Raw genomic sequence first — 25257 nt, forward strand, 5'->3', positions numbered from 1 at the left:
TAAAAAGCTCTCCCTATACACATACTGTACCCCTAACTCTAACTGATAAACACTTTATTATTAAACACGCATAGACACTTTATTACACTTAGTGTAAATAGACACTCCATAATTGGCAATTGGATAACGATGGGTGTTTCTGCAACAACGGTAACTTTTGACTCTCCCAAATAAAATTCAATAAAAATCAACCCCCTATGAATGAACATTTGAATCATCACAATCTGTAATGCATATAAAAATGTATAAAAAACTGAATGTAGTCGTTGAGATTTTAATTTGTTTATTTTATATGGTTTTCATCTCTTCTTCCTACAAAATGTCCTTACTGCAACATTAAAATAACGTTAATTTTTTACACTTTTCTTTTTTACTTTCTATAAAAATTGAAGACATTTACATAGTTACTTTCAAGGTTTATCCATTTTTGTAAATACTGATATTAAAAAAGTGAGTGATTTTCTTTATGCCACAGAAAATTACGGTAACCTTAGATATCAATTAGTTTCATACACACCAAAGATAAAATATTTAGCTTTTTATGACAAATACTGTCATTTTAAAGCTACACTGTGATATTTTCCCCCATCTAGCGGTGAAATTGTATATGACTACCCAGTGAATATTAGTTTCTGTTCCTTTCAATTTCGAGGGCGTTTTAACTCCTACGGTGGCCGTATTATTCCAAGATTAACATGGTTTCCAGTTCGACTTCGTCCAATTGCGCCTTTAAAACTATCACCTGTGATCCGTCGCAGCACAGATTTATGTTACAAGGTAAACAATACTTTTTCACCATTGACGTGAGGAAAAGTAACGCAAGTTATACTAGAGGTCGTTCTGGCGTTATGCACAACCATGCTATGGTTAGACAAGCAACTATAAAACTTCGAATTTACACAAATAGGCTGAATTACCTGTCGAGAAGAAAGCAGACAACTTCGGCGTCCGTTTTAAAATCTTTGCTCCTCATGAGCTCTTTCCATCTGGGAAAAGTTACTCCAGTATTGACTTTGGTCTTGCTGATTTGCCTGTCGCGTTGACGTTTTAATTCTCTCTTTCGCTTCCTTGGCGACTCTGCTACATGTCCTCGAGAATAGGCGTGATCCTCCATCAGCAATCTTTCAAATCTGCCGGCAGTCGCGAGTAATCTCCCCCTCGCATTCGTCTCTGTGTCACTGAGTGTAAAGCGCGAAAGGCGAAGCTTGAATTTACAGGTATGTCCCTCTTTGGCTAATGTAGTTTCAAGATGGAGGGGCAACATGGCGACCGGCATTCGAACCCCTCACCCGTATGGACTTTCAATGGCAGATTATAAACTTACGAGAATACTTTATTACTTGAAAGAAATAAATATACATTAATGAGCACATATATTTTTGAAAGAACTAAGTGTTTTTTGCTAAGAATCAACAAAAAAAATTACACAGTGTAGCTTTAATGTGTAAATCACATCAAGAGTTTAAATAATTTCTCCAAATAAAAATTGGATTAATAATTAAAATAAATCATTGCTGTGGTAATGACAGTTTGTGACAGTAAGGATACAATGTTAATGACATGTTAATAATGTAACCTTAACAATAGGTTACTGCAGAGAAAACAGTAACAAATGGAAACAGAAGGTATTTTGTCTATGCAAGGTATTGCAGTAAAGGCTCAAACTGATTGTCATGTTTCAAAAACTAATACATTTATGAATTTCCATTGCAACATCAAACTAATTTGAGGCCTTCCGCATTTTGTTTTGTCCCATGGTTACTTTTGTTTATCCTCCACTATCTTCTTTTCTGATTTGTCAGTTGGGAGACATTCTTTATCTTCTCATTTTCCAATTTTTGTAATGCTCTTTTTCCATAACTCTTCATATCTGTCTGGGTCTTTTCTCATTACCTCTCTGCATTTCTGTCATCTTATTGTAGATGAATTTGGTATCATCAAGGGTTGCAAAATTGCATGCTTATATTTAGTTTACAATAGACTTTATAATTGCAATATATACTGATCAGCCACAGCATTAAAAACACCAGCCTAATATCATGTAGATCTCCCTCATGCTGCCAAAACAGGTCTGATATGTCAAGACAAGGACTCCACAATACCTCTGAATGTGTCCTGTAGTATCAGGTTGCGAGGTGGTGCCTCCATGGGTCATATTTTTTCATCAAACACATCCCATAGATGTGGCAGTGACAGTGAAGGACAAGAGAGGACCAGGCCTGGTGTGGGGCTGCCACTTTCGTTTTGTTGTTTATTTATTTTGATATATTAAAGTGTGTTAAATGTCCGCCGGTTCCCGCCTCATTCCCTGATCCTTTAACCCTAGTGCTAATTGAAATATTATGATTATAAAATAAATTAAAAAAAAGATTTTTTTATAAAAATAAAAATAACTGCATTTTTATTTTTATTTCAATTAAATTAATGTACTATATATTTTAGTTCGATAATGTTTTTTATCTATTTAATATTTTGTATTTTTAGGGAATTTTATTATAAATTAAATATATACTTAATTATATTTACGCTGTATTCATAATCAATTTATTCACTTTTTGAGTATAGACCTAAAAATTAAATTTCCAACTTAAACTGTCATAAATCTTCAATGCTTTAGAGCACAAATTTAAGTTTGATCTCTTTTCAAAGACAACACTTGGCAGATTATTGCTGAAGTGAAAAAAGTTTAAAAAGTAAACTTAAAAAAAGTTACAGAACTTTACATTTATTGTTATGACTTTTTTTTAATATGAAATATATATTTTTAAAAACATGTTTTACTCTATCTGTGAGAAAATCAAAGCCATAAATCGAAACAAGTTGTGTTCAGAATTTGAGCCTGATATCTAAAAAAATTTGCTTTCAGTGAGATTTTGTTTGGCCGCAGTATCAAAAGTTTTCTCTAGATGAGATGCCCGCGAGGAGCACAAGTGTGACCTGTTTTTTTCCAGGACCATGTAACCTGTTCAAATCATGTCCATGATTTATTTTTTATTTTTTTCTGTTCACATAGCAACTGCCAAAACCTTTACCAAGTTTCGTACAATTCCGATGAATAATAAATAAATGAATGAATGTGTCCTGTAGTATCAGGTTGCGAGGTGGTGCCTCCATGGGTCAGATTTGTGTGTGTGTGTGTGTGTGTGTGTGTGTGTGTGTGTGTGTGTGTGTGTGTGTGTGTGTGTGTGTGTGTGTGTGTGTGTGTGTGTGTGTGTGTGTGTGTGTGTGTGTGTGTGTGTGTGTCTGTCTGTGTGTGTGTGTGTGTGTGTGTGTGTGTGTGTGTGTGTGTGTGTGTGTGTATGTGTGTATGTATGTATGTATGTATGTAAGTAAAACCTTTCGCTCAAAAAGAGAACCAGACAGAAGAGCACCAGCTTTGTTACAGACCTATAAATGCTTCATAATTTTTCATTAAATCACACTATTCATTCATTTAAAAAAAAAAAAAAATTTCAAGGTGTGTAATAAGACTAGCTATGTATATATTTATCAAGCATCAGATGATATTTTTTTACATAAATCAAAAATTTCACTACGGGGACTTAAAAGTGCCCAAAGTAGCAGAAACACACACAGACACACAGACAGACACACAGACAGACACACACACACACACACACACACACACACACACACACACACACACACACACACACACACACACACACACACACACACACACACACACACACACACACACACACACACACACACACACACACACACACACACACACACACACACACACACACACACACACACACACACACACACACACAAATATGAAAACAGAGCAGGATACTATTGTTTCAAATGTTCACGTTGAATGTTATCTGAAAATTAATCTTGATAACACAGCAGTACAATTCATGTTTATAGCTGATAAGATTGTCAATAATTCAAAGTTATTTCAACTTGATACAGTCTTGGTGTGGCATTTGGTAAACACACACATAAATACGTAAGGAATTGTTCCTGTTGGGTTTAAAGCAGATTCAATTTCAGATCAAATGAACATCAAATGAATTGTGAAGGTCATGTGATCATAAACAGCAAGTTGCCTGCAGTTCCCATCGCACGTTCCCTCTGATAACAACAAAAGAAGACTCTTCATGAAGGAATTAAGTTTGAGATGACCCAACGATAAGCGTTCACTTCCCGCCCTTTCAAGGACGCAAAAATGGAATGTGCCAATTATATATTCTCTGACATTTCAGAACAATTGAACAACAAAAATACAATTTGCCATTAGGAACAACTCAGTAATGTAACGAATTATAAAACTACATTCATTATTACATGTAACAAACATTCTCTAAAATTAGCTCAGCATTGAATGCTTAGTGTTTGACCAATATGGTTTTTTTAAATGGTCAATTCTGTGTCAGATATAATGTCAGTAATACACATACAAACAATAAAAAATAAAGACATTGCTTGAACACATTTTTTTTCCCCCACAAAATGTAGTCAAAATGTATTTAAAAATATGACAACAGACAATGTGCAGCGTTCATCAACAAAGTTGTCAGTAGATTGAACAGCACTTCAGTTCATCAGCCAAGTCAGTTGTCGCAAAATGACTGGCTAATATATAGGTTGATAATCAGAACCATCATTGCTATGTCTGAATCCTTTAAAAATGATAATAACACACACACACACACACACACACACACACACACACACACACACACACACACACACACACACACACACACACACACACACGTTTCCCCATACAGAACAGAAAGAGAAAAGGCTGTTTCTGAAGCAGCTTCCTAAGAATTCTCCACATCTTGATGGCTTGTTCCAGCCCCACCAGGAGTGTAACTAAAGGAGCCTGTGTAGCCCAATATAGACTCTTCTGGCCGGGGCCACCCTTCAAGTGGTTACCACGGCCCTTCACTCCAGCAATTACACATGGAGTTCTGTCTGGGTGTGGCAGCGGGACAGAAACATAGCTGCCTATTTCCTAAACCTACAATTCTACAATCTGGGTTTCATAATTCCACAGCCATATGTGAAGGTGGCAGACGCATGGGGCGGGAGCCTCGTTTCTGAGGGCTATGGTCTTCCTTATGGGTGGGACCAAAGTAATAACATAGGGCAAAAGTGTTTAATCTGGTTTATAAGATTATAGAGGAGATTCCGATTTTTATCATTTGAACTCACATATCTAGAATTTAAAGTCAAACCGTAGCTTGTGAGTTTTAAGACATTTTTGTGAAGTTGATTGGAACAAAATATTAAACGATGGTACCAAAAGATCAGACCACCCCTGTAGACACTGCAAATGTAAATGGTATTTGGATGTAAGAAACAGGATATACATATTTAGCAATTCCATCTTTAAGGATGCATGAATCAAGCCGTGTACAAGGTTATCCTGAACAAAACTTGCTTGTGCTCTGACAATACATGTATTGTGTTCTAAAAATTAATATACTTTTTTTTTTCTTTTCATTATTCAATGTCTGGAAACATGGCAAAGCATCATTATTTATTTTTATTTTTTTTGACCAATTGTAAATTTCTTCAAAAATGCTCTTTATGACAAATATTTTTTTATTTTAATATAATATAATAAAAAATAACATCTAACTCAAACATATAACTATATTAAACATTTTTCAGTGGTCTTTAAGTTTTAACACATACATACATGCAGAATGCAGTTCAGTTCTGACTGACTCCTGCAGAACTAGTGGCCGCACAAACTTTCTTTTTATCCAGTAATAGATCTCGTGCCTCCACCTAGTGGCAGAACTGCAACTTCAAAATGCAACGTTGGTTAATGTGGGTTGGTCACATTATGGGTTTGGTTTACAATAAACAGATAATAGTCAGATAATAGCCAAAAGATACTCGAAAGCGCTAACATACAGTCTATATACACCTTTACACTCCACCTTTGATAAAATAAAAAATAAAAAAAAAATAAAAAAAATAAAGCTCCCCAAATACCATTACTGCCAATAAACTATAGGCTATATTATTATTATTATTATTATTATTATTATTATTAGACGTTGCAGGGTGTGTCATGCGATATATATAGGCTATTACTAAATCGAAAAGATCTAAGAATATTTTAGCAAAAGTGTAGTAGCCTATAGGCCTACTTTATTTATTTATTTATTTATTTATTTATTTATTTATTGCAATGTGTATTTTTATAGCCTATATATTCTATATTCTAAATAAGAAGTGAAAAAAGACCGTAGAAACCTAAGCTACACGTTATCTATGTTTCGGTAAATGTGTTATTAGCCTATTCATTTTAAATATTGTGAATTGTGATGTTTATATTTATTATAATATAGGGGGAAAAAAATTCTGTGACATGTATAATTATTGTTGTCGTTTTGATATAAATGATAAACGGGAACTATATTAGATTTGAGACGTGTGTTTGGGTTAGTATGCTCATGTGACGCAGTTGTTTGGGTTGTTGTGCTCCTATGACGAGTTTTATCAGACGTGAGCGCACGTTTAGTGACATCAAGACCGAGAGTCATCCGGCGACATTCCACAGTCAGCGGCTGTCTCTCAAGTCAAGCCAACAGTCAAGTTCCTTACAGCAGCACGGAAGTGTACACGAGTTTCTGATGAGTCTTTTGTGCTTACTCTTTGGTTTGTAATGGCGAATTATTAAAGGTTCCCTTTAACTGACAAGTGTCTGTGATCCCGTATAAAACCAGCACAGCTGTCATGGACTGGAGCCCTGGATCTATCATGATGAAGCGGAAACTAGGACGGAGGCAGGTGAGATGAACTTTAACTGCACTGTTTGGTTAGTTTTTGCCTGTCTTAGAGTTAACTTAGTAGACTATCTTACAGTTTCTTAGTGCTTCACTTGAAACATGAAAATAAGGCAATTGTTAATTAAGAGCCAACAGAATTCATGAATCACAGGCAGGTTTGTGTGTCTGATTCAAAGATGAAGGCTACCAGGATCAGGAAGAATGTCTGACCTAAAAGTAACCAGCTTATATAGAAACCTATTAAATGTGCATATTTAATGTTCCTGCCAAATTACTTTTATTTCTAGGCTACATTGTACTAACATGGACAGTGGTTCATTGATCTTGATAACATTGATCCAATAGATGTCTTCAAGATGATTATTTTTGCTCTGTCAAAAGATCAAAACAATTTTTTTACAGAAATGTTGTTACACACAAATCATTATGAGCCATGGCATAAGTTACAAGCACAAATATACAATACACTGAGGTTTGATAAAAGCTGATGTAACAGGTGTTTCTTCAGAGGAACACCAGCAGAGAAAGTTTCAGAGAACATTGCACCCCGATTGAGGTCTTATTATATAGTGTTTTGTGAATGTAAGGGAATTAATTCAGAAATATGACACCAAACCAAGAGAAAAGACTTCTGCTAAGCCATGAAAAGGTTGAACGCCCCTGTTCTAAGATTGAATGGTTTAATTGTCTGTGTGAAACTGCAAGTTAAGTTGTCTACTGCAGCTGTCATGGAGAAGCAGTATCAATAGACACAGTATCTGTGATACGACCTGTGTTTGGGGTCATGCCATAATAAGCAACACAAAACGTTCCCTTATCAATCAAAACATTTGCTATGGTTGCAGTACCTCTGCTTCTGTTGGTGTGGGACGTTTAAACCAGTTCTGAGCTATTCAGACTATTTTAGGGGAAAACAAACATTGATAGTTATCTAGTGTAGAATCAGATACTAAATTACAACTAGAACAATTAAAACAATTTACAAACAACATTCAAACCCTCATGACTTGGCCATAATGGAATTTTTGGTATTCACAGGCATTTGGGATGGTTTCTTGTTTCAATATAAACTAGCCTATAAGATTAGTCAGTAGTATGAAAGTAGAACTTGGTGGTGGAAAAGAACTTTCCAAAATGCTTTCATTTGTATTTCAGTTTACAGTATAATGTGCATGCAGCTGCATCTGTTATTATTATACTATTTTGCAATAGAGTAAGAACATGGGGACAGAACTGATTGGAAAGTACATGGTATTACGTTGATATTGATCTGTGCTATTGCCAGAAATAGCCTAAATCCAGAGTTTGTGATCTCTTATCTTAAATTTTTTTCTTATTGTACAATATTTTATATATATATACGTATATATTATATATTATATATATATATATATACGTATATATATATATATATATATATATATATATATATATATATATATATATATATATATATATATATATATATTACAATCATAGTTACTGTGTTAAGAACATACTGACAGTACATTTCCACCTTTTCCCTTCTTGTAAATGGGGTTATTATTCTGAACTGTTTATATTGTGTTGTTGTTGTTGTTGTAGGGGAGCATTGACCTTTTAGAAACCATCGGAGTTGTAAATGAGAATGGCAATGAGATCCCATCTATGCCACCAGTGGTAAGGCCTATAGCACATCACAGCTCATAATAGGTTTCAAAGTGAGACCACTAGTGAAAATGCTTCTATTTTTTATTGAATACATTTTTTCATTACAAATTATATTATCAGTGTAATAGTCTAAGTGAAACAATGAATTGCACATAAAACATAATACAGGTTTCAAAGTGAGGCTCTAGTGAAAAGACTACTTTTTTTAAATTTAATAAAAAAGTCTTAATATACTTACTGTATATTATCAGTGTAATAGTGTAATAAAAAGCATCTTTTGTGTGTTACAATAAATCTAACTTAAATATTAAATGGGGTGAGAAATTTCAGATTTTTAACATGGTCTCAATTTTTGACCCCACAGTACATGTTTAAATTATTTATAACTTATACACACGAAGGAAAGTCACTAGAATGAAATGAAAATTGCATAGGATGTATTTATGTAAGTGGGAAGGTTCTGATAATAATTTATTAGCACTGCTTTCTTTCTTTTTAATCTCAGCATCCTCCTCTGACCTTCGATTTTGTTCTTGTGGCAAAAATCTCAGAAGGAGAGGAAAATAACGAATGCATCAGAAAACAAAAAGCTTTCATTGAAACTTTGAAAGCTAAGAAATTAAACATTCAAGTAAGGGAGTTTTTGCATTTTTGAGATCTGGTTTAAGAAGTCTATAACTAATGTCTTGACATATGATGGGGAAATTCCTTTTTGCATTTGAAAGTGTAACTAAAAATTGCAAGAGTTGCGTAACTGCTGACACAACAAGTGCAAAACTGCAGTTCTATTCTGCACAATTTCATTGCTTAAATATTGTGTCTTACAATAATATGTACAAGTCAATGATACAATATGCTGTTAAATTAACAAGACTGCTGTGAACCATATTATTATGACTTTATTATTATTAGATTTAGTTCAACACTATATAATGGCACTGCGTTATTATATTGTTTGGATAATGGTACTAATAATGAAATGTTGTCAAATATTTGCTTTACTCTTTTTATTTGGTGTATGTTTCTTTTTGCAGAAATTTAGAGATGATTATACGGTATTTTATTGCATTAGAGCACCAGAAAGGGTTTTTGAGACATACCGGTATCTCTTAAAAGTGTCTGATGCCTGTAACTGGAGTTGTGAGCAGCAGGGTTCTATACCTCAGTCAACCAGGTAACACAGTCTCAAAAAACTCTCTAGCCATTTGTATGACTGTAATTCAAACACATTTGTTTGTATAAATGTATATAAATAAAATTATAGGGTTTTTAATACGTGATTGGCATTACTTTGATCACTGTTCAGTATCGACTAACTAACAGATTCCTATTTTTGCCTAACTTGCTCAGTGATAGTACATTTTGCCTATGAATAGAGATTAGAATAGAGAATGGAGAAGAATAGAGATTTTCACCAATTAAACGGCTAGCAAACAAAATGCTACATCTCTTACTAATGGTAATCTGAGTAATCCCTATTCTCTATAGTGCAGTGGAGAAAGGTGACATAGTCACGACTGATGTATTGTGAAAAAAAACCCTGTGTTGTACACAAATAAAGAAGCCACTTTAACAGAAGGGCTTTGATCTGCATTGTGGCTCTGTTTCAGGATTCGTATTGTTGATTTCATTCTGCATCACACATGCATCGATTCTGAGGGTGAGTAACAGTTTCCCTAGATTGCTCATTCATATTACTTTGTATTACATCACTGTATTATTTCAACCTTCATATGATTCATCTTGAACTGTCGATTCCATAATACATTCTCTCGCTCTACCTCTCTTAGGTGTTTCAGAATATCTGCCCGATCTCATGAAAAAAAATGTTTTCGAGACTCACTTCTGCTTACATGAGGTATGATTTTAATATTTTATTTCCTCTTGCTCACAGCATTTTGTACACATGTAGTACAGAGTCCACACTGCAGAATCATTATGCAAATGTGTTGATAAGGAAGTATATCCCAGGGTGATGATTATACATAACTATTTGATGCTCAAAGCAGCATATAGAGAAAGTATCTTGTCACAATGAGTATTTGATCACACACATTCTTATACTCTGCGTTTCAAATGTCTGTCTTGAAAAAATCTAATTTTACTTCTGAAATCTTAAATTTTTCTGAGTGAAACAGAAAAATGTAAGATTTCAGAAGTCAAATGAGTTGTTTTTTTTAGACAGACATTTGAAACCAACAAATAAAACCACTGCTAAACAAAACATCTTAGTTACGTATTTAACCATGGTTCCCTGAAAAGGGAACGAAACACTGCATCGAAACGCTGTGGGAACGCCTCTGTGTGATTGTGTCGTAAAGCACGTATTAAATCAGTCCAATGGCGAGACGGAACGTCATAGGCGGGTGACGTCATTGACCAGGAAACTATAATGCACACCCAAACCAAGTAGTTTTAGCTTCCGATAGACCGAAAGAAGTCGATCACAGGCATGCCGGGAGTATAGCTGGGCGATATAGCATCTCTTTCCCTTTTCAGGGAACCATGGTTACCTACATAACTGAGACGTACCCTTTCAAGGGACTCGTGCGGCGTCGGATCGCTGGTGGAATGCTACAGGTACTATGCCCATGCCACCGTATGAGCAAATGCCTGCCCGTGTGAAATCGTATGCACACAGTGTTGAATTGTCACGGTGTGACGAGAGGAGACAAGATAGTGCCTCCAGAGTAGCCATTTGCTCATCCTTTGCTTAAATGCCGGAAACCCTTTCCTGGGTGACCCGAAGCAAACAAACAGCTGTTCAGACTTCCTCCACAGGGCAGCTCTGTGGACGTAGGCATCTAGAACCCTAACTGGGCAGAGCAGATTTAGTTTCTCTTGGTCAGACATTCAGAAAGGGAGGAGGACAGAAGGCCTGCAGCACAATAGGTCTTACAGTATTTGTAGGAACTTTAGCAACATAACCTGGTCTGGGGTAGAGAAAAGCATTCACAATACCAGGCGCAAATTCCAAGCACGGGGGAGATACAGATAGGGCTTGTAAGTCTCCAATTCTCTTGAGAGACCAGATAGCAAGGAGAAAGACAGTTTTCAGCGTGAGAAACTTCTCAGGAACTTCTGCAATAGGCTCGAAGGGAGCCAAGGAAAGGCCATCCACTACTATGGCCAAATCCCAGGCCGGCACCCTCATGCGGACTGCAGATCTAAGCCTCAAGATGCCATGGAGGAAATGTGTATCACACCACCCAAAGGAGTGTGGTAAGCAGCTAAGGCTGCCACATACACATTTAGGGTGGAGGGGGATAGCCCTGCGAAGAATCCCTCCTGCAGGAATTCCAGCACTGCACCCCACTGGGCAGTTAACTGGGTCCAGCTGGTGACTTCCGCACCATGAAGTGAATAATATCCACTTCAGGCCATAGAGTTTCCTCATGGACGTAACTCTGAATTGAAGGTTAGTCTCAACGACCTCGGTTGAAATACCTGAACTTATGAGCTGGGTCCCCTCAGAGGCCAAGCACACAGTTTCCACAACTCTGGATGGGGCTGAAGGATCGAGAAAGAAGGTCCCTCCTGGGCGTAATCTCCAGAGCAGAGCCATCGAGGAGAGACATGAGGTCCGAGAACCACACCCGGGCCGGCCAGAACGGGGCTACTAATAGAAGACGGACCCTGTCCCAGCGAACTCTCTGCAGAACTCCCAGGAGAAGAGCGATCGTGGGAAAGGCGTACAGACATAGCCTCGGCCATGTCTGTACCACACCGTCCAGCCCAAGAGGAGCTGTGTGAGTGAGGGAGTGTTGTCTCTAGAGATGCAAACAGATCTACTTCTGCTTGGCCAAACTTCTCCCACAGGAGCTTCAACACCTCAGGCTTCCCCGGGCCTCGGCCCTGGCCTTGACAGGATGTCTGCCCCCTGATTTAGATACCCCTGAATGTAAACCGCTCTCATAGAGAGTAGCTTCCCCTGGGCCTACAGGAATATCTGGTGAGCCAGGTTGAATAAGGGATGTGACCGCAGACCCCCCTGATGGTTTATGTACCCATGTGTTGTCTGTACAAACAAGCACATGACGGCCTCTTAGGTCTGGGAGGAAGTGATTCAGTGCCTAAAACACGGCCAGCATCTCCAGGCAATTTATGTGCAATGAGAGATGATGGTTCCGCCACAGACCTTGAGCCAAGCGACCACTCATGATCGCCCCCCAGCCCGTGAGGGATGCTTCCATCGTTAGCTTGATGTGACGACAAGGAGCCCCCAACACAGGTCCTTGGGAAAGGAATCAAGGTTTTTTACACATGACTAAGGCCCGACGGCATTCACTTGATCATATGGAGCGGATTTCCCTTTGGGGAGAATTCCTTGGTTTTAAGCCACCACTGTATAGGTCTCATGGACCACAGGCCAAAAGGTGCCATCAGACCCAACAGTCTATGAAATTGGCCTAGAGAGTGACTAGCCTAGCTTTAGCTCGTTCACAGCTGAGAGAATTGAGACGATACGAGGAGGAGTCAGACATGCCTGCATAGTCGTCGAATCCCATATTACACACAGAAAAATGGTCCTCTGAGCTGGAAAAAGCACACTCTTCTTGGCATTCAGCCTCAAACCCAAATTTGTGGGCGGGAACGACATCTCAATGTCGAACCGCCAAATGCTCTGAATGAGCTACAATCACCAAATCGTCTTTGTAATTTATTATGCAAGTGCCCTGGAGTCGCAGAGGGTGCCAGAGCTGCATCCACACACTTTGTGAAAGTGCAAGGTGATAAAGTTTGGCTGAAAGGAAGAACTCGATATTGGTACGCTTCATCCCTGAAAGCGAACCTCAGAAACTTCCTGTGTTGTGGATGGATGGATACGTGGAAGTATGCATCCTTGAGATCTATCGCGACAAACCAGTCCACTGACCTGATTTGTGACACGATTTGCTTCAGAGTAAGCATCTTGAATTTAATCTTGCCTACAGAGCGATTTGGTTGGCACAGATCTAGAATCGGACGCAACCCCCCATACTTTTTTGGAACAATAAATAACTGGCTGTAGAACCCGGACTCCCTGCTGGGCGGAGGAAAACGTTCTATAGCCACCATGACCAGCAGGGACTTTACTTCCTCCCCTATGACTAGAGCCTGCTGTGGCACTTTTTTTTTAGGGCGGACATTCGGATAAGCACTCGCTGGGAACCCCTGCGCCCCGAGACACACAAGGTGGCGGGGTTGGCAGAACGGCCCCCTGAGGGCACAGATGGCATCAGGACTTCTTCTTTGACAAAGCCCTCTTTGGCCTGACCTGCTGGCGATTACGCTTTACCCGCCAATGTATCTCTCAGTGGTTTGTTGGGTAATGTGAGGGCTTTGAGGGACGATGCTTACTCAGGGGAGAGATGGCTCACAAGCGTCTCTTCAGCCCTGGGCATCACCCCATAACCGTGTTGTTTAAGCCCATGGATGTTTAAATTTGTTGATTTTTGTGGACTAAATACATGGTATGAAACTGGTCTCTTCCTCTTCCTCAGTCTGGAGGTCAGGAAAAAACAGCAAGCCCCACAACATGGAGGTTGTGTACGTGACGGCAGAAAGCGTTCGTCTAGATTGCTTTTCTGACGAAGCTCCGGTTTTCTCGGCCGGCCAGTCAATGTTTAATTTAGCAACGCCATGAGTGATAACCTCCATCAGTTCCTCACATGCAGGAGTCTGAAGTGATGAATCTTCAGTGTCTCCTGTCTCAATACTAATAACATCCAGCTCCTAGGAAATGGAAAGTTGCAGTCAGGTGTTTCACTTGGGGTGGAAGTAACCGCAGAGCCTGCTTCCAAACCCTGAGATGAAACACTGGACCTAGCAGGTGAAGGCAGAGAAAGGGCCAGGCCAATCTCTAACTGCGTTACCACAGCGTTTTGATGCAGCGCGAGTTCCCTTCAAAGGGAACCAGGACAACTAAACCTACAGGGTCTCTAGGGTGACCATGTGTTTTCTGTTACAGTCCAAATAAATGAGATTTCATGGTTTTGTAGTAATTGTAACAACAACAACAAAAAACAAACAAAAAACAAAAAAACTGTCCTTTGTCCACTTTCATTCCTAGAAAAGGGAGCAGAAAGAACTGAAGCAGAGCTGGGCTCGATGGTCTGCTTGTTTTCGGGGGCAACCCATAACTAACGTCAGGTTCTCTTTCTTTTTATTTTGTGGTTTTACTCATCTCTCTGTTCATTATAGACTTATTTCCATTCTGCTACCAATAGAAAGTATCCTTGCAGGTTTCTTGATGATGCATTTTTTGTATGTGTTGTCAGAAACTACCTTGGCGAGAAGGTGGCTCTTTATTTCCTGTGGCTGGGCTGGTACACATTTCTCTTGATTCCTGCTTCTGTAATTGGTCTCATAGTATTCCTGTATGGCCTGGCTTTCTACAGCACAAGTCCTCTCATGTGAGTAACCTAATATTATTAAACTTCAATGTTTGATTTTCAAATACATCTTTGTTGTTCGATAAACAATTATGGTACTGTGTAAGGTCACCACTTGCTGTCTAATGTAAAATAAAGGTCCTGAAGCAAAATCAACCTGTGTGTGTGCTTGTGTGTGTGTACGCAGACAAGAGGTGTGCCAGTCGAACGTTATTATGTGCCCTCTGTGCGATATTAGTTGCAAAGTGTGGGAGCTTTCCGACACCTGCATGTATGCAAAGGTACTGTATTTTTTATGCAGACAATTGTGCACTGACAAGTCGCTTACTTTGTTTTTTACATATACACACATATGCACTATATCATGACTCAATCACCCACTTATAAGAAGCACTCAAGGCCCTTTAGAATACTCATATCATATTTTAATGATTCAGTAAAAATGTTAGGCTAACTGAAATTTTGGTATGGAGATAATTGAAGATTATATTTTTCTGTAGTAGTCTTAAGGCTGGAATACACTACAGGACTTTTAAAATCTGAACAGATTAGGCATCACTAGGCATCATACACTTGCCAACTTTGTAAATGGTTACAGGGAAAACTGGGGTTCATACACTACCAGACTTTAAAATCGTTCCGAACACAACAAACACACACAAGAAACACGCTCCTCATTGCTAGGAGACGCATGACAGTTAAAGATCACAGTAGTTGTCACAACAGAAAGAAAATGAGCCAAACAAATTTGGATTGAGATGGAGATGAGTTGCACAATCAGTTGTTTTATCTGTACTGATGAGTCAAAAAATTGAGGCTTATTTTATGCATGTTCTGTTAATTTACTTTTGTTTGGTTATTGTATTTTTATTGTATTTTATTGCAGCACTGATAGAGGACAGCTTCTGTTTCAGTAATGTTTTAAAATTGGCTCAAAATATTAAATATGTTTTGATATCCTAAAACCTAAAACTTCAATCTGTGCCCATCATAAACTATGCGATTTTATGAGAAGTCTGTCAAATCCATCTGTCCATATCTGCAGACTGGCACAGACTTTTGTCAACGATTGTCGACTCATCTAGACATCAAATCGGGGCAAAAATCAGAGCAAAATTATTTGAGTATTGTATTCCAGCCTTTAGTAAAACAAAAAAAAGGGTTCTTAGCGTGTATTCACACCAGGAAAGTCCGCTAGTTCACTTGCTATTGTCCAGATCAAATACAGTGTAGATTTTTTTGTTTTGTGTGGTTCGCTTTCACACTGTCCTTTTTGCAAGTGAACTAAAATTTGTAAACAAAACCACACTGTGCTAAGGTCATCCATTCATTGGACAGAAATTCAAACCGTACCAGATTTCGTTTGGAACCGGACCGAGACCACCTCTTCAGCTGAGTCTCGGTTTAGTTGTTTGGTCCGCACCCGAGTGCGATTGCTGTATTCACACCTGCCCAAAAGATCTGCACCAAGGTGGGAAACGAACTTGAGTTTGATTCAATCGAACCAAACAAGACAGGTGTGAATACACCCTTAGGGTGCTTTCACACTGGGCTCGTTTGCTGCGGTCCAAGCCCTAGCTCAATTGTTCCTGGCGCCCCCCGGAGCGTTGGTCTGGTTTCACACTCAATTTGATTCTATCGAACCCTGGGGCGTTTGCGTGCATGATGCATCTTATCGCAATGCGAACGTGCACGCCGCATGCATGATAGAAAACAGAACGTGAGTCAATATATTGTATTTTTTTATTAATTTGGTGCTATTATGCACAGCTGAGTGAACAACACAGGTTTACTGTGTGTGTGTGACGCATAAGGTGGTTTGTCTGCTGCTTGCAAACAAACTCTTTTGAGGAGACAGTGGATTTCCATTAATCTGTTGTCCTGATTCCACACGCTATGCGCGAATACACTGCAGGGTCACTCTCACTTGTATCCAAGGTAAATCATCAGCTCTATCATCCCTTACATGTGTTTAAATTAACTAAATACATCATAATCAGCTAAAACGCATGGGCAGGTCCCTTTTCTTCCTGAACAAGTGCTCACCCGAGTCCGTGTTGGTTTCACATTCACGTGGACCGCGGCGCGGTTCGAGTGCAACCGAACTCAGACCACCTCCTCCAGGTAGTCTCGGGTTCGGTACCCCAGTGCGCACCCGGGTCCACATGACAGCGTTCACAGTAGCGATTTTTCATGCGAACCGTGCCCCGTTACGAACTAAACTGCCAGTGTGAAAGCACCCTAAGAGAAGATTCTGAAATAACGTTTTTTGTAACTTAAACGGAATGTTAGCAAAATGTTCTTATATATTACTGAACAAAATATATATTGTGACGGAATGGCTGCCCCTCCCTTGTGATCAGCGCCACCCCGTCCCTTAACTCGCCGCCCTTCGCAAGGTTCCCGACTGAAGTGGGTGTGATTGGAGAGGGGGGCGCTGAAGAGGAGAATTGGCAGCGTGTGATGAGGCACACCTGAAGAATATGAAGCCTCATCACCGCCGCTGTTAAATGCTGAGCGCGCCTTTAATGTCCTTTTTTTATTTATTTTTTTTATGCAAACATTAATTAGAATTAGAACATAGAACATTTCATTTAATAATTTTGCAAAAATGATGAGAATGTTAGTTTCTCTGAGCATTCTGAAACAAATAGTAACGTTTAAAATACATTAGACAAACATCCAAATAAAACTTTCAAAAAAAACAAAAAAAAAACTTTCCATCAATGATGTATAAATAATGTTTTTATCTGTGCTAGAATTTTGAAAATGTTATTACAGACAAGACTTTATACAAAAATTATATGAACATTACTGGTAGAACTCTATTAGCACATTTTAATATGTGCTGACACTGTGCTTTTTGGGTCACATGCAGGTGAGCCTTCTGTTTGATAATGAGGGAACAGTAGCATTCGCCATGTTCATGGCTGTGTGGGGTAAGTTCAACAACAGCTCTAACCTCATTTAAGTTGGATTGATTCAATGTTATGACAGATTTTATTGTGTTCTTTACAGCCACTGTGTTTCTGGAGTTTTGGAAGCGTCACAGATCGTCTTATGTGTGCGCATGGAAGGTCTTTGACTGGTGTGAGGAAGAGGTATTACAAAGTAACTATCTCTATAACAAAAATACATCATACAGCATTAGACCTTTGAGTTAGCGACTGGGAATGATAGCTTTAGATGATAACTTTAAATAATACGGTCAAGCTACCCTCTTGAAAAAGCAGCTGGCTACACTAATAAAACATATTAAACTACATTAAAGGGATAGTTGAAAATCCAAAAATGAAAATTACCCCACGATTTACTCACCCTCAAGCCATCCTAGGTGTATATGACATTCTTCTTTCAGATAAATACAATCGGGAGTTATATTAAAAAATGTCTTGGCTCTTTCAAGCTTTATAATGGCAGTGAATGGCCGGTTTCTGTTTTGAAGTCCATAAATGTGCATCCATTCATGATAAAAGTGCTCCAATAAATGCCTTCTGAAGTGAAGTGATGCGTTTGTGTAAGAAAGATGTCCATTTTTAAAACCTTACTGACTAAAATTACTAGCTTTCGGCAAACGGCCTACATAAGTCGACTTACGCCAAAAGAGTAAAACTTGATGATGTATGACGTAGGAGGTAGGAGTAGCGTAAGCTTTGACGCCTCTCGCGGTTCAAACAAACAGCGCTGGGCATCAAACTCAAGCTCATCTGACATCTCTCTCTAAAAAAAATCTTGTTTTAGACTTCTAATTCGTGTTTTGTTTTGCTTTATCCTCTGCGCTTCCACGTTCATCAATGCGTCATGCGTCAGGTCAAAGGTTACTCTTGGGCCATCTGATGGAAGCTAGTAATTTTAGTCGCTAAAGTTTTAAATATGGATATTTTTCTTACACAAACACATTGCTTCGCTTCAGAAGACCTTTATTAAAGACCTAAAAAATTTTTTTTTTTTTAAATTGTGTAAAGTACAGTTTTAACATACAATTAGTCACTCTCCGTTCCGGTAAACTCTCAAAATCAATTGCAACCAAATGTTTCCCAGTTTTTGATGCACATCCACTGCTGCAATGCCACTACTTTCAGTGTTACTCCAAAAAACTGCATCACTGTTACATCATGGTGAAGAACTGCAAATATATTAAAGCTTAGGGTGGTTGGGTATAACATGTAATTTTGTATGCACTTGTACCATGCAGGAGGAGTTGATTCTGGAGATTGTAAATAATGCACACTGTGAACCCAAGATGCACATGCACTCTTATCTACGGTCCACTATAGTAATGGTTTTAGCCACACTCATGGTAAGAAACCCATATTGATTTTGCGAAGATGCATTTACTCTCATAAAAAAATATAATTCATATATGTATGGCTAACGCTCTTTGTTGGTGTCTGTGGTTTACGTGTTTTCAGATGCTGATCATCATAGGTTTGACCCATGTCCTGGTTGTGTTTCGAGTGATTGCTACTGTACTGTTGGCTGAAAACAGTTCTTGGCCGGTCATTACTGAGAATTCCCAAACAGTTGCCCTGATGCTCGGAGCTGTGCTTCACTACATCACCATCACCGTCATGACTCGGGTAAGCTCTACAAACCTCCCACTATTTTCAGAGAACAGATAGTTGTTTCTCTTACGAGAGGTTCTCTCGTATTGCGTAAGTTAGCTTACACTACGGGTAAAGTCATCTTTTCTCGAGATATGAAGCCAAAAAATTATCCTTAATTTTTATTCATTGTCAACGCAGTGCAGCAGCTAGCAGACCTAGAGCAGGCTATCTAGCGCGCTCATTGGCTGCTCCGCGGCAACTGCAGCAGCCTACCAGTGAGCCTGGCGTGACGTCACGCCCAATGAGGGCGCACGCGCCCTCACGCGTCACAGCCCGCCAGAATGGGAGTGGCTTAGCGTATAAAAGGAAGGCTCGGAGGCTGATACCCTGATTTTTCGTCTCTTCAGCGAAGCTCTCAGCATCGTTGGATCTCTGAGAGAAGCCGCCGCCGTCGAAGCAAGCGACAGGGCAAGCAGAGGACAGCGCCTGAGGAAGCCGGACGATTCTTCGCTGCCTTCAGCCATCCGTGCCTGCTACGCTATCCGGCGTCATATTCTTTTACTGCTGTGTGTGTTCGCCGCTGCGACACACACTCTCGCTTCTAAAAGAGAAATTTCCTACGAGGCGTTGTTTCAAATGCCTCGCACCACTCCCCGCTCTCTCTCTCCCTCTGTTCGAGCCGCGCAACTGCGCCGTTCACAAGGGATGTCAGAGATGCGGACGATTACGGGGCTCGCTCTCTCCCTCTGTTCGAGTCGCGCAAACTGCGCCGCTCACAAGGGATTGCAGAAGCGTACGGTCACGGGGCTAGTTTTTCTTTACGTTACAAGAAAGCTACCCCGCCCCCCGCGCCCGTCTCCCGGCGAAAGGAGAAAGGAGTGTTTCACATCCATTTCACACATATTTCTCAGTCCCCTCCTAGTTCAGGCTACTGGAAATATCAATACTGCAGTAAACGAGCCTGTTACACAGTACACGCACGCCTGCAAAACATGATGACGCTCTCTGGCTACTCGCCCCTCTTCCCGCGCTCTCTCCCTCTGCTCGAGCCGCGCAGACCAAGCCGCTCACAAGGGATCGCAGAAGCGGACGATCACGGGGCTAGTTTTTCTTTACGTTACAAGAAAGCTACCGCCCCCGCGCCCGTCACTCACCGGCGAAAGGAGAAACGAGAGTGCGTGAGTCCCGCCGAGGCTTGACTGACCGCCATGTCTCACATAGTTCTCAGTCCCCTCCCAAGTTCAGGCGACTGGTAATATCAATACTGCAGTAAACGAGCCTGTTTATAATACACGCACGCCTGCAAAACATGATGACGCTCTCTGGCTACTCGCCCCGCTTCCCGCGCTTTCTCCCTTTGCTTGTGTCGCGCAAACTGCGCCGTTCTCAAGAGATGTCAGAGCGGACAGTCACGAGCAATGTTCAGCACCCCGCGTGCCTCACTCACCGGCGAAAGGAGGAGAGAGAGTACTGTAGCCCCGCTGAGGCCGGGCCAATCTCCAATTCCCACACATTTCTCAGTCCCCTCTGAGTTCAGGCGGCTGGAAATATTTATATTGCAGTAAAAAAGCCTGTTACAATGCACGCACGCCTGCAAGCTAACGCCGACACGAAACATGACGACGCTCTATGATATGCTCGCGCGAACCGATAGCCTATGTATTCTCCCCCTGTGGCTCAGTGGCAGAATCTTAGGTTCCCTTTCAAGGGAACTCGCGTTGCGTCGAAATGACGCTATGGGGAACGCTTTGCGTGATGACGTCTTGAAGCACATGTAAAATCAGTCCAATGGTGTGGCGGAACGTCAGAGGCGGGTGACGTCACGTACCAGGAAGCTATAAAAGCCAGCCCGAAACAGAAAACGAAAGCTTTCTGAGTCTTCAGTTGCGCTCTGTGTGAAATCTGTCCCTGTTATTTGGTGTTGTCTGTCTATATTATATTATTATATTTATATATTCAGTATGGCGAGTAAGCAGCAGCAGTTTAGAGTGTGTGTTCACCCCTGCCCGCGTTATTTAACGAGTGGGGACACTCACACTCTTTGTGTTGTCTGTTTGGGTGAAGAGCATGCCCAGTCAGCACTCGAGGGTGTTGGCTGTGAGCATTGCGATGCGCTTCCTATGCGTACGCTCAGATCCCGCCTGGCTTTATTTAACCAGGATCGCGTTCCCCAGGGCTCTGGTCCCGCCGCTGCCGAGGCACGGCGTCGATCACAGACCTGGGGTTCGCAAATGGATCTATCAGTGGATGTTGAGACGGGCTCTGCCTTATCTCAGCCTCTTTCTGATAGATCCAGTGCCTCTCATCGAGGTGTGGAAGCACGCGTTGCGGTTTCTTCCCCCCCGATGGAGGCACCAATACTGCAATTGTCCAGCTCTGAGGAGTTGGACGTTGTTAGTATTGACGCTGAGTCTGAGGATTCGCCACCTCAGTCTCATGCGTTTGAAGAATTGCTCGATGTTGTTACGAGAGCTGTCGAGCGATTATCTGTTGAGTGGCCAGAGGATCGGCAGGGCGCTCGTTCGAAAAGCAAACTCGACGAGCGTTTCCTGCCATCTCGTGCACAGCCTCAGCGCAGAAGCCTTCCGTTTTTCCCCGATCTCCACACCGAGGTGTCGAGATTGTGGGGGAAACCAGTGTCATACTGCACAAACATCACACTATTCTTCCATTCACAATTATAAAGAGCATGGTTATGGGGAGATGCCGAGGGTGGAAGAGACGCTCGCGAGCTATCTCTCTCCAGCAACGGCATCTTCTCTGAAGGCTCCTGCACTACCATCCAAGCCACTAAAATTCACATCTTCCCTGGTTCATAAGGCTTATGCCGCCGCTGGCCAAGCTGCAGCGTGTTTACACACAATGTCACTAATGCAAGCGTACCAGGCTGAATTATTGGGTGATTCTGAAGAGGGCGGGGGTATTGGTTCCGAAACTGTGTCTGAATTGCGTAGAGCCACAGATTTGTCTCTCAGGGCCACCAAGGAGACGGCTAAATCCATCGGCCGTTCTATGGCAGCCCTGGTGGCCACTGAGAGGCATCTGTGGCTCAATTTAAGTGATATAAAGGACAAAGAGAATCATGTTCTTTTAGATGCACCGGTTTCCACTGAAGGTTTATTTGGAGATGCAGTTAATAGTGCTGTAGCTAAAGCTCAAGAAGCTTCAAAACAGGCAGCTGCACTTCAGAAACTTCCCCCCCCCCGTTCTTTCATTGAGGCTGCTGAGCGGGAGCAGCCGCACTCATCTAAAAAGAGCGCTGAGCACCGTGCCACTCAGAAACAGAGCGTTTCCTCCCGTGCTCCCCCACAAAAATCTCGAGGACACGGAGGGCGCTCTCAAACCCAGCAGTCTTCGAGGGGTAAAACGGATCTGCGGACCGTTATTACCGCCAAGAAGGCTGCTGGGGAAAAAGTCCTGATGTCCGAGGGCTCAGGACAGATGAGGGTAGTCCCCCCCCCGAAGCAGAGCGGTCAACACCTCTTTTTACGGTGCCCGTCTCTCTTCGGTGCCCTCAGGGGACCGGTCTGCCAACCCTGCCGCCTCCGGTGTTTCAGGGCGCAGCGGTCTCCGGCGAGCACATATCTCAAGGTCCACCCGGAAACGTAGTGGCCTCGGGATGCCCGCCCCCTCTGAGGAGGGTGCTAGAGCAGTCTGTTCGGTCGTTCCCTGCCGGTGCGCCGTTACAGGGCGACGAACCGACTACTCAACAGCAACAAAATCCAGAAACCAGTCTCGAGAGGCTGGTACCTCTAGTAGAATCTTTGACAGCGTGGAAGCTACTGTCAAATGTTTCTCGTTGGGTCCTGCAGACCGTGGAAAAAGGGTATCAGATACAATTCAAGAAATGGCCACCTCGGTTTATGGGGGTCCTGCCCACAGTGGTGGGCCCCGAGCAGGTTCTGGTTATGGAACAGGAAGTAAACACTCTGTTAGAGAAAGGGGCCATAGAATATGTACCTCCCTCCAACAGGGAAACCGGGTTTTACAGCCGGTACTTCATAGTTCCAAAGGAGGACAAATGAGGGTAGTCCTCCCCGAAGCAGAGCGGTCAACACCTCGTTTTACGGTGCCCGTCTCTCTTCGGTGCCCTCAGGGGACCGGTCTGCCAACCCTGCCACCTCCGGTGTTTCAGGGCGCAGCGGCCTCCGGCGAGCACATATCTCAAGGTCCACCCGGAAACGTAGTGGCCTCGGGATGCCCGCCCCCTCTGAGGAGGGTGCTAGAGCAGTCTGTTCGGTCGTTCCCTGCCGGTGCGCCGTTACAGGGCGACGAACCGACTACTCAAGAGCAACAAAATCCAGAGACCAGTCTCGAGAGGCTGGTACCTCTAGTAGAATCTTTGACAGCGTGGAAGCTACTGTCAAATGTTTCTCGTTGGGTCCTGCAGACCGTGGAAGTTCCTGAGGTTTGCTTTCGGGGGCAAAGCATACCAATATCGAGTTCTTCCATTCGGCCTGGCTTTATTACCCCGCACTTTCACCAAATGCGTGGATGCAGCTCTGGCGCCCTTGCGCCTTCAGGGTATTCGCATATTGAACTACATCGACGATTGGTTGATGCTGGCTCAGTCGCATCAGTTGGCGATTCGGCATCGAGATGTCGTCCTCGCCCATATGAAAGAGCTGGGGTTACGGCTGAACGCCAAGAAGAGTGTGCTTTCTCCACTTCAGAGGACCACTTTTTTAGGCGTGGTTTGGGATTCAGTGTCGATGCAGGCGCGCCTGTCACCGCCACGGATAGATTCCATCCTTGCAGCTGTGAAAAGTGTAAAGCTAGGCCAGCTACTCACTGTCAAACAGTTCCAGAGACTGTTGGGTCTCATGGCAGCAGCTTCCAACGTGATACCTTTTGGACTACTGCACATGAGGCCCCTGCAGTGGTGGCTCAGGACCAGGGGGGTTTCCCCGAGGGGCAACCCATTTCGCACAATCAAGGTCACGCGGCGATGCCTACGTGCCTTGGTTATGTGGAAGAAACCTTGGTTCCTGTCCCAGGGCCCAGTGCTGGGAGCTCCTTGTCGTCGCAAACTGCTAACGACGGATGCTTCCCTCACGGGTTGGGGAGCGATTCTGGAGGGTCGCTCATCTCAAGGTCTGTGGGAAGACCATCATCGTTCCTGGCATATCAATCGCCTAGAGATGTTAGCTGTCTTCCGGGCTCTGAGGAGCTTTATCACAGATCTCAGGGGACACCATGTCACCTATATCAACCACCAAGGGGGTTTGCGCTCGTGCCCATTATCCAATCTGGCACGCCATATCCTCTTGTGGTCCCAGGGGAAGTTGCTGTCACTCAGGGCAGCCTACATCCCCGGGGTCCAGAATATAGGAGCAGACACTCTGTCGAGACAGGGGCCGAGGCCCGGGGAATGGAGGCTCCACCCCGAGGTGGTGGAGCTGATATGGAGGGAGTTTGGCCAAGCACAAGTGGATCTGTTTGCGTCTCGAGAGACGTCTCACTGTCCACTTTGGTTCTCCCTCACGCATCCAGCTCCTCTGGGACTGGATGCTATGGTACAGACGTGGCCGAGGCTACGCCTGTACGCCTTTCCCCCAGTTGCTCTGCTCCCGGGAGTTCTGGAGAGAGTTCGCAGGGACCGGGTTTGCCTGCTTCTTATAGCCCCGCGCTGGCCGGGCAGAGTATGGTTTCCCGATCTTGTGTCCCTCCTCGACGGGCATCCTCTGGAGCTTCCTGTCAGGAGGGACCTTCTGTCCCAAGCAGGGGGCTCGATTTTTCACCCCCGACCGGAACTGTGGAACCTGTGGGCTTGGCCTCTGAGGGGGCCCAGCTCATAGAGTCAGGTCTCTCAACTGAGGTTGTTGAGACCATTCTACAGTCCAGAGCTCCCTCCACGAGGAAACTTTATGCCCTGAAGTGGAGAGTGTTCACTTCTTGGTGTAGTGACCGTCGGTTGGA

At 42.3% G+C, this 25257-nt stretch overlaps 1 protein-coding gene across 3 annotated transcripts in view; it reads left to right on the forward strand.

Annotated features, from left to right (window-relative positions):
* The first annotated feature begins 6528 nt into the window (after positions 1-6528).
* LOC309491032 (anoctamin-9) overlaps positions 6529-25257 on the forward strand; it is a 31254-nt gene continuing 12525 nt past the window's right edge. The window contains exons 1-13 of one of the 3 annotated variants that reach the window (XM_082160434.1): positions 6529-6768; positions 8352-8426; positions 8923-9048; positions 9452-9591; positions 10028-10077; positions 10208-10275; positions 14470-14549; positions 14678-14812; positions 14979-15072; positions 17670-17730; positions 17810-17892; positions 18987-19091; positions 19204-19371. In XM_082160434.1, the coding sequence (XP_082016560.1) occupies positions 6715-6768; positions 8352-8426; positions 8923-9048; positions 9452-9591; positions 10028-10077; positions 10208-10275; positions 14470-14549; positions 14678-14812; positions 14979-15072; positions 17670-17730; positions 17810-17892; positions 18987-19091; positions 19204-19371 (1239 nt within the window). In that variant the 5' untranslated portion in view covers positions 6529-6714. The remainder of the gene's footprint in view (positions 6769-8351; positions 8427-8922; positions 9049-9451; positions 9592-10027; positions 10078-10207; positions 10276-14469; positions 14550-14677; positions 14813-14978; positions 15073-17669; positions 17731-17809; positions 17893-18986; positions 19092-19203; positions 19372-25257) is intronic. The other 2 variants (XM_082160432.1, XM_082160433.1) reach the window with 2 other exon arrangements.

This window comes from Leuciscus leuciscus, assembly GCF_965113295.1.
Source record: "Leuciscus leuciscus genome assembly, chromosome: 25".
In the NCBI taxonomy this organism is placed as follows: Eukaryota; Metazoa; Chordata; class Actinopteri; order Cypriniformes; family Leuciscidae; genus Leuciscus; species Leuciscus leuciscus.